This window comes from Sorex araneus, chromosome X (genome assembly GCF_027595985.1).
Source record: "Sorex araneus isolate mSorAra2 chromosome X, mSorAra2.pri, whole genome shotgun sequence".
NCBI lineage: Eukaryota > Metazoa > Chordata > Mammalia > Eulipotyphla > Soricidae > Sorex > Sorex araneus.
In genome coordinates, this window is record NC_073313.1 from 209,721,951 (window position 1) to 209,731,940 (window position 9,990).

A 9,990-nucleotide genomic window follows, 5' to 3' on the forward strand; every position below is an offset into this window, starting at 1 on the left:
TATACTTCAATTTTAAATTTTTTCTTACATAAAATTATTGAAAATAACACATATATTTTAAAATTTGTCTACAGATAATCTGATTTGATATTGCTGAGAGGTCATGCAGGGCTTTAGAAGTCAAAAGCACTAGGATACTTCCATTTGAATTCCTCAAGTACTTTCTTAAGATCAAATTTTAAAAAGGATCTAAGAATACTTTATTATGGCACAACTTGTTTGTCAAAGATATTTTTATACCATGCAGTATAAAAACCAAGCCAAGAGCTCATGCAACACTTGAAAAAGTATTTGCCAATTATGTACTTGACAATCTAAGAGGGTCATGAATATCAATTCATTATAACCCATAAGAGTTGTTAACACTAGGTTGAAACAAATGAAACTTGTTTATATAAGTCAAAGTTGTTAAATACTGGCACTGTCTAATGGCTTGATTCTTTTTTTTTTTTTTTTTTTGCTTTTTGGGTCACACCCAGCGATGCTCAGGGGTTACTCCTGGCTTTGCACTCAGGAATTGCTCCTGGCAGTGCTTGGGGGACCATATGGGATGCCGGGGATCGAACCCAGGTCGGCCGCGTGCAAGGCAAACGCCCTACCTGCTGTGCTATCACTCCGGCCCCTAATGGCTTGATTCTTAAGGAAGTCAACAGATGAATAGATAAATTAAATTCTCAGGTAAAATTAAAACAAGGGTTTTTTTGGGTTATTTGAGGGGAGGATCAGTAGATCCAATCCCAAAATAATTCTCTTCCATCAGCATTCAAAAAGTTAAATTAGGTACCAAGTACTGACAGATTCCTGTTTTATGGTAATAAGGACTTAGAAAATGTAAGCAAAGTAGTTTATCCTGAAGAATATTACCTACTCAAAGATAAATATTTGTCAATATTTTTTAATATTTTATGGCTCTAAATTTGAAATACTTCCTTTAATGGCTAAACATCAAAACTGCATTTTAATTTTTATTTAAACTATAATTCCTAAAAGTATATTTAGTGTGACTTTAGTATTTACGGTAAATGTCGCACAAAATTATTAGGCCTGTAAAAACGTATTATATAGAATACTTAATTTTGCCTGTCTTTCAAAATATAATGTAGGCAGCATAAGGAAAAGATAAATATTCGGATATAATAGGCAAATAACAAAAAAAATTCAGAAGTCAAAATAAAATGATTCTATTAAACAGAGACAATGGACACCAATATAGAAAGTACTACTATTAAAATCCATATTACTCTTTCATACTAGATTAAGAACTGGCCATGAGGAAATATAACTTACCCTCCATCGAGAAAATAATCCACCCATCTTCTATTTGCAGAAACTGGGAACAGTGATAAATATCATCAATTGTCCAAAAGAATTCACGGCTAGAAATAAAGTATTTGAAATGGTTTAATTTTAATTACATGGCCACAAAATTTACAAATACTGTTTAAATCACTGTCACTGTCATCCCATTGCTCATCAATTTGCTCGAGCGGGCACCAGTAAGTCTCCAGTGTGAGACTTGTTATTGTTTTTAGCATATAGAACACGCCACAGGTAGCTTGTCAGGCTCTGCCGTGCAGGCGATACTCTCGGTAGCTTGCTGGACTCTCTGAGAGGGATGGAGGAATAGAACCTGGGTCGGCTGTGGCAAACGCCCTACCGCTGTGCTATCGCTCCAGCCCACTATTTAAATATACTAGAAAATATTAATTCATTTGGACTACACTTATGTTCAATGTCAGTTCAGACAGTTCTAGGATAAAAGTCCATCTTTTAGAAGTTCTTCTGAACAAGACATGTTTAACAGTGAAAAATCCAGCTGGAAAGTCTTTCTAAATGACAAATCATTTAAAAAGTGTTTATTCATGTCAAATTGAAATTTTTGGTTCTTAAAAGTAGGTACCCTCAGTAGAGAATGTTGGGAGGACCTACTTGGGTTGAAAGCTGTATGCCAAAAGTAGACTATGAGACCGAACATGATGGCCTCCCAATACCCCCATTGCAAACTACAACATCCAATAGGAGAGAGAACAAAAGGGAATGCCCTGCTGCAGAGGCAGGGTGGGGTGGTGGGGGTTGGGGTGGTGGTGGTGGGAAGGGTACTGGGAACATTAGTGGAGGAGAATGGGCACTAGTGGAGGGATGTAAACGAAATGCAAACATGAAAGTTCATAAGTTTATAACTGTACCTCACGGTGACTCACAAATAAAATTTTTTTAAAAATAGGGGGGCTGAAGCAATAGCACAGTGGGTAGGGCGTTTGCCCTGCACAGGGCCAACCCAGGTTTGATTCCCAGCATTCCATATGGTCCCTTGAACACTGCCAGGAGTGATTCCTGAGTGAAGAGCCAGGAGTAACCCCTGAGCATCACCAGGTGTGACCCCCAAAAAAGCAAAAAAAAAAAAGTAGTTACCCTCTTTGTTTTTAAAAGAAAATTTTTACTGTGTGATTTTTTTTCCTACTTTTTTTAATTTTTTTTTTTTTTTTTTTTTTTTTGCTTCCTGACTCTGCATTCAGGAATTACTCCTGGCCATGCTTGGGGGAATCATATGGGATGCCAGGAACTGAACCCGGGTCAGCCACATGCATGGCAAACGTCCTACCTGCTGTACTATCGCTACGGCTCCTACCATATGACTTTTATTCTACATGCTTAAATACAACCATTTCTATCATCCAGCTATCTCCCAACTTAATCTTGGAGTAGGGTTATTTTACTGCTTAGACTACATCACCATACAAGTAGATAATAAGAAGCCAATTGAATTTTTAATTAGCTGTCAACTAGCTGTGTATCTCTTTGTATGACTTTTCTATAATTCTCAAATGTATTACAATATTATCCATTTATATGCAAATGTTTCTGTATTATATTCTGTCAATTTACCATTCAATGTATTTTTATTCTTTTAAGCTGAAATATTAATTCTATATAGACATTCAGGGACTGAAGCAATAGTATAGTGGGGAGAGCATTTGCCTTGCACATGGCCAACCCAGGTTCAATCCACAGCATCCCATATAGTACCCCAAGACCACCAGAAGTGATCCCTGAGCTCAGAGCCAGGAGTAAGCCCTGAGCACTACCACGTGTGGCACAAAAAATAACAGTTTAAAACTTAGTGACTTCTACCAAATTATAGTTACATACTGCCAATGTGTAAAAAGCTACTTTATTTTCAACCAAAAATACCGGGGTCAAAATTCTCAATTTTATCAACAGTAAATGTAATCACAAAATAATGCAATACCATGTAAGTATATTCACTCCACAAGACTATTTATGACTGGAATTAACAAAAGGTATAACCCTTGGACTTTCTCAGGGAAGCAACAAAGAGTTTAGTTATAAAATACTTTCACTTATGAAATGATTTTTAAGGATAAAAATATCTATAATATTGGGGGCTGGAGCGATATAGCACAGGGAATAGGGTGTTTGCCTTGCATGCATCCCATATGGTCCGCTGAGCACCACCAGGAGTAACCCCTGTGCATCGCTGGGTGTGACCCAAAAAACAAAACAAAAAAAAAATCTATAATATATCCCAAAAAGTCCTGAAAGAAACTATTGAATATTGTAGCCATATGCAAGTTGAAATCTAAATATCCCTTAAAACTAATTCCCTATTCAACTTTTTAAAGCACATTTGTAAGCAGTACAGTAACTTTAATGAATGAAAATAGAAATTTCTGAATTAAGGCATTAAATAGATCTAAGGGGCCCAGAAAATTGCTCAAAGGGGCGGAGCTCATTGCCTTGCATACTCACAGCCAAGAGTTTTATCCCAAGTACTGCAAGACTCCTACTCACTCTTAACACCACTATGTGTAGCCCTGGGGGCCCCAAAGCACTAGAGAGGTCCATATCAATATTAGGCCCTATCAAAACAACAATATAGGCCAAACACCAAAACAATAGACACTCAACACAGGGCCTAGAATTGCAAGCAATAGCCCTGCAGCCCCTGACCTTTGTTGGGAAGCCTCCCTCCCCAGGGGGTGAAAAATAGATCTTAACACCTTCTTGAGATGCTAACAACAATCTTCATTACAGGTATCTGGGGAGAAGAGTCAGATGATCCATTTTACCTTAGTATACTCAAAGTATTATCATCCCCCTATTTTAGAATGAATATATGTTGTTCAACAGAGCTTTGTACAAATGACCTACACTTTGGTTTATCACTGTATCTGTACCTGTCACTGGTATCACTGTCATCCCTTTGTTCGTCGATTTACTCAAGTGGGCACCAGTAACGTCTCTATTCCTCCTATCCCTGAGATTTTAGCAGCCTCTCCTTACTTGTCTTTCCCAACGATTGGAGGCTCTTTCAGGGTCAGGGGAATGAGACCTATCGTTACTGCTTTTGGCATATCGAATACGCCACAGGTAGCTTGCCAGGCTCTGACTATGTGGGTAGGATACTCTCAGTAGCTTGCCGGGCTCTCCGAGAAGATGTGTGTGTGTGTGTGTGTGTGTGTGTGTGTGTGTGTGTATTATTCTCTATGATTTGTTGCCTACTGTCTGAACTCCATCAAATATGGTGTGGTAATTATGGAAAATGAGTAGGAAGGGTCTCGTAATGTGTCTGGAAAGCAGCCTGGAGCATAGTTGAGGTTGGGTAGTGGAGGTCGGCTGCTGGGGCTGGATCCCTTGGGGTGGGGAGGGTCATCAGAACAAAAAAAGATTTATAGCCATCACAAATCAGAACTTTTAATATGTGAAAGTAATAATAATAATAATTAAATTCCTGGTAAGTATTTAATCTTGCAAGCCCTAAAACAAACATATCACATAAATTTTATATTTAGCTCTAGATTGTTTTGAAGAAACTGAGGCTAGAGAAATAAAGAATCGCTTAAGATTTCCACAGATCTTAAGGAGTGAAGCCAAAAATATGGCATTTTAGGAGCTGGAGTGATAGCACAGCGGGTAGGACGTTTGCCTTGCACACGGCCGACCCGGGTTCAAATCCCAGCATCCCATATGGTCCCCTGAGCACCGCCAGGAGTAATTCCTGAGTGCAGAGCCAGGAGTAACCCCTGTGTATCGCTGGGTGTGACCCAAAAAGCAAAAAAAAATATATATATATATATATATGGCATTTTAGTTGTGATCTTTAAAAAGCAAGCAGTTATGGGTGCTGCAGAGATAGTAAGAGACCAAGAAGCTTGCTCTGCACACAGGTTCAATCCCAGCACAATATATATTCCCCAAACACCAACAGGAACGATCCCTGGGCAAAGAGTAAGGAGTAAGTGCTGAGTACCACTGGGTGTTGTCCAAGAACAAAACAAAACAAAAAAGTGAATAAAGTAAACAAATAATCCCAGTAACGCAAAACCAAAAATAAGTTTAGGGATCCAGAGCAATAATACAGTGTGGGTCGGGTGCTTGCCTTCCATGCAGCTAACCTGGATTCAATCCTGGGCACCAGAAGTGGGCTCTGAGCACAGAGCCAGGAGTGAGCCATGAATACATCCAGGTATGGCCCAAGAGCAAACAAAATATAATAGTTTTCTTAATGGGTTCTACTGAACTTTATCTGTAAAGTACATATCTGAAAGCACCTCAAAACATCTACTGAAAGTAGCAAGTAACAAATGCAGGAGACAGTGATTTTACTGTATCACATTTTCAATTATTTCGTTTGGTTAAATTTGAATATTCAAATTCATATGAAAGAACAGATAATGATATGCCAAAATCATGTAGCTCCAATTAGGGAATATAAGTCCACAAATACTTATGAACAAACATTAATTGTTTATTGCACATCACTTTTGAAGTAATTACAGTATGAAATGTACACAAAATATTGCAATACCAACTTTGACATCAAATATTTACTTGGAGAACTAGAGGTGTGAATAAAACAAACTATGGTTTAACCCGGTGTTTCTCAACCTCTTTTCAACTGTTCTCTTCTGACCTCGTTTCCTTCCTGTGGACCTCCTGATCTGCTCCATAATTTCATGCCCCCTCCCATTTACTGTATTTCTACCCACCCCCTTGGAATATCCTGAAAGCCCACAAGGAGGTATACCCCCAGTTGAGAACATTGATTTAACCCTTAAGATCCCTAAAACAAACTACTGTGCTTTAAAATTCATTCCCTGGGTTGGATAGTACAGCGGGTAGGGCATCTGCCTTACACACAACTGACCCAGTTCAATACCCAGCATCCTATATGGTCCCCCAAGCACCGCCAGGAATAATTCCTGAGTGCAGACCCAAGAGTAACCCCTGTGCATTGCTAGGTGTGACCCAAAAAGAAAAAAAAAATTCATCCCCAAAAACATAAGGTAAAAGTCACTAAATGCTATATGCATACTTTCAGGTTCAAAATCAACATTTTTTTCTTCCAGAACTTTTCCTATCAAATTCCATATTCGTTAAAGATTTGCTGATTTACGACATACAATTTTTGGATTCTGTTGCCCATGGGCATTTGTTATTTCCTTACTGTGTCTTTTTAGATCCCACATGAGAGATCAGCCCGTGTCTGAGGACCCTCTTCAACACTAAAATGCTTCAGTGGCATAATGCATTCTAAATTCTTACAAAAGCAAATTGCTCAGTACAAATTGTTGTTTTTATTGCCATGGTCATTGCCACTTTCTATCCCATCTTGGCTTCCTTTCAAAATATGGAAAATATATGGGAACAAAGTAACTAAGATTTCTCTCTGAAGCATGAATCTGTCTACTTATTTTTTTTGTTTACTTATTCTTAAATAGACAAGTGACTGCTCAATCTCAAGTGACTTGTTCCCCAAAAACTTTTCCAAGAACAGGTACCATCTCTTTACTGTCTGATTACCACGGAACTTGATATAACCTTAAGAGTTGGGTACATTTAATGTGTTTTACAACGAGTAAGAAAGCCTACCATATTACCTGAATGTTTCCTATTAACTATTATTTTAGCTGTGGTTTGGGTGCCAGAATTTAAATTTAAATCTTGGGTATGTTATTCTTAAAACAGCACGCTTTGGAACTGAAGAGATAGTACAGCAGATAGAGCACTTGCCTTGCTTGCAGTAGACCCTGGTTTGATACCCTGAGCTCAACCAGGAGTGATCCAGACATAACCAGGAGTAAATCCTGAGTGCCACTGAATGCGGCCAAAAAAGAAAAACAAAATGTGTGCTTTGAGTATTATTAAAATAATGGAGTAAATCAGTCAGAATCCAAACTATGCTCAATTACATACTAGCTATCTGTGAAATGGGCAAATTAAACTGTGTCAAGTTTCATATCTGAAGAGTAGTAAAACTGTATCTACATTTCACAGAACTGTATGAATTAAATGATATTATATATCACTTTACACAGTGTCTAGTAAGTACAGAACAAATTGTATCCATTATTATTGCTAGAAAACACATCTTAAGTGGAACATTTTTTTTACTTCTTTTTTTTTGCTTTTTGGGTCACACCCAGCAATGCGCAGAGGTTACTCCTGGCTCTGCACTCAGGAATCACCCTTGGTGGTGCTCAGGGGACCATATGGGATGCTGGGAATCGAACCCGGGTCGGCCGCGTGCAAGGCAAACGCCCTACCCGCTGTGCTATTGTTCCAGCCCCCATTTTTTTTACTTCTTATGAAATAAATATTTAAAATTATAAAATTTATTTTTCATTTTAACTAGGACTGGAGCAATAGCACAGTGGGTAGAGCCTTTGCCTAGCACTGGGCCAACCCTAGTTCGATTCCTCCTCTCTCTCGGAGAGCCCAGCAAGCTACGAAGAGTATCCCGCTGCCCTTTGCATATTCCATATGCCAAAAACAGTAACAAGTCTCACAATAGATGTTACCAGTGCCTGCTCCAGCAAATCGATGAACAATGGGAGACTGTGTATAGTGTATTTTAACTAAAATTGTATTGTTCTCATTTTCTCTAGAATAAAGGACAGCAACTATATTCTCTTCCATTAAAATAACTCTATGGGCCTTTTGATAATAGAGTTAAGATCAGATGTTATTTTATGAAGTTTCAGATGTTGTTTATGAAGTTCTAATCTTAAGTAGGAACATTTCAATCACCATGACAGTATCTCCATAACAAGTTGAACTACTTAAGATTTAGAGTAATTTGTTCCCAGAATGCTAACCTTTCAAATAGTCTCACTGAAATACTATGAAATATTCCAAACTCCCTTTATTACCCAGATGTAAATTATTTAAAATACACCTCCAAAAACACCCTTATGGTATGACTAATTCTGCTTTTCACAGTAAGTCAATTTTCATTCTGAACTAAATTAGAGCCACCCCCACAAACGTAACAATTTGATTAGAATTTTTTTCTATCTGAAATCACACCTGTTTAATTGCCACCTAACTTTTTCTTTGATCTTCTTTCAAGTTACTACCACTTAAAAACTTGAAAGACTTTACTAACAGTATTGGGCAGAACCTTAAAAGGAGAACTTTAAAATTCTTATTTAAAGGCACTCCCGCCCCCTTTTTTGGTTGGTTGGTTGGTTGGTTGTTTGGTTGGTTGGTTGTATTTTTCTAATGTATTCAAAACCAAGTTGCTCCTCCTACTATAGAACTATGGGGGCTGCTGAGGCCAAAAGAGTACCCCCTAAAACCAGCCTTCCTCACACCATTACTAACCCCTACAGAACAGGGTCGGTTTTGCACAAAGCTGAAGAGGGAAATAGCCGACACTTGGCACCAACCATGGGAAAAACGGAGCCTGGAAAACTCGGTGAGTCACACGTTTTTACTTAAACACTTGCTCTTGTATCATCAGCAAGAGGGAGTCCACGAATCACAAGGTCTCCCCTCTCTCCCCACTCTACTCCCCTCTACTCTCTCATCAAAAGCCCGGGTCCACCAATCTCCTTCCTGTAGACACAACGCTCAGGAATGACAACTATTGGACGGACTCTGGATCAGCTCTTCTCCTGTCACACCTAGGCCACCGACGCGCCCTCGCCCTTCCCCTCCTTCACCCCCGCACCCCGCACACCGCCCACCGGCCCGCGAAGAAGGAGGGCAACGGTTAAGAGGCAGCCTGTAAATTGCACCCGGTCCCCGCCCACATGCCAGGGCCCAGCTGCGCGACACTGTCAGTTTCCCGTCCCTCCCGATCATGCCATCGCCCGGCGGCCTCCGCGCAAGTCAGGGAACAGAAGAGAGAGATGCGCACACCCGCCCCCAGCCACAGCTCCCGGAGGCTCTTCGCCTAGGGACCCTAGGTCGGCTCCGAGGTGTGGGCCAAGGACGGGGGCCGATGCTCACCTCAGCCCACTCACCCCTCTGGAATCTCAAGAGCACAGGGCTGGGTTAAACTACCAACCAACGCCCCCCAGCCCCGCCCGGTCCCTCCTCGACCCCTCGGGAGCAGAGCACTCTTCAGCACTTTCAAAAGCCACCCCCCGCGCCTGGGCTGGACCAGATGCGCGATGGGGGTCAGCGCGCGGGCGGGAGGGCGCAGGACCCGGCGCCGCCGCGCTACCGTAGGCCGAGTCCGCGTGGGGCGGGGAGGTAAGAAGGGGGACCCGCAGCCAATTTCCCGGGCTCCGGGGGTTTGCGCAGCGCGCGTCCCCCTCCGCTCCGGCCTCCCAAATGCCCTCCCCTGCGGTGTACTACCTTCCAGAAGCAGGCAGAGCCCGGCGCTTGGCGTCCACCCCTGCCAGTCCCGCCGCCGCCGCCGCCGCCGCAGCCCGCGCTCCCGAGCGAGAGAGCGGCCGCCACTGACAGAGCGACGGGCCCGGCCAACTCCTTTCCCATCAAACCCCGCGCCCCCGCCGCCGGCCAATCGGCGCCGCAGCCGGCGCGCGCCGCTCCCGGGTCACGTGACAGCGAGCGGGGCGGGCGGTTGAGGCGAGCCAGCCAAGCTACCGCCGCCGCCGCGGCCGGCCCCTTCTCTCCTGTCCCGGTGACTTGGCGCGGCCACGGCGACTCCTCGTTGCCACGTTTCAGGAATATAGTGCGTTTTTGGCATCAGTACGGTTGCTTCTTACACTGTCG

At 41.9% G+C, this 9,990-nt stretch overlaps 1 protein-coding gene across 1 annotated transcript in view; it reads right to left on the bottom strand.

Moving 5' to 3' along the window:
• Nucleotides 1-9,749, bottom strand: part of LNPK (lunapark, ER junction formation factor) — a 77,732-nt gene extending 67,983 nt beyond the window's left edge. The window contains exons 1-2 of the mRNA XM_004601175.2: nt 9,610-9,749; nt 1,288-1,376 (exon numbers count right to left, since the gene is read on the bottom strand). Coding sequence (XP_004601232.1) covers nt 1,288-1,314 — 27 coding nt within the window. The 5' untranslated portion in view covers nt 1,315-1,376; nt 9,610-9,749. The remainder of the gene's footprint in view (nt 1-1,287; nt 1,377-9,609) is intronic.
• Between the last annotated feature and the right edge of the window lie 241 nt (nt 9,750-9,990).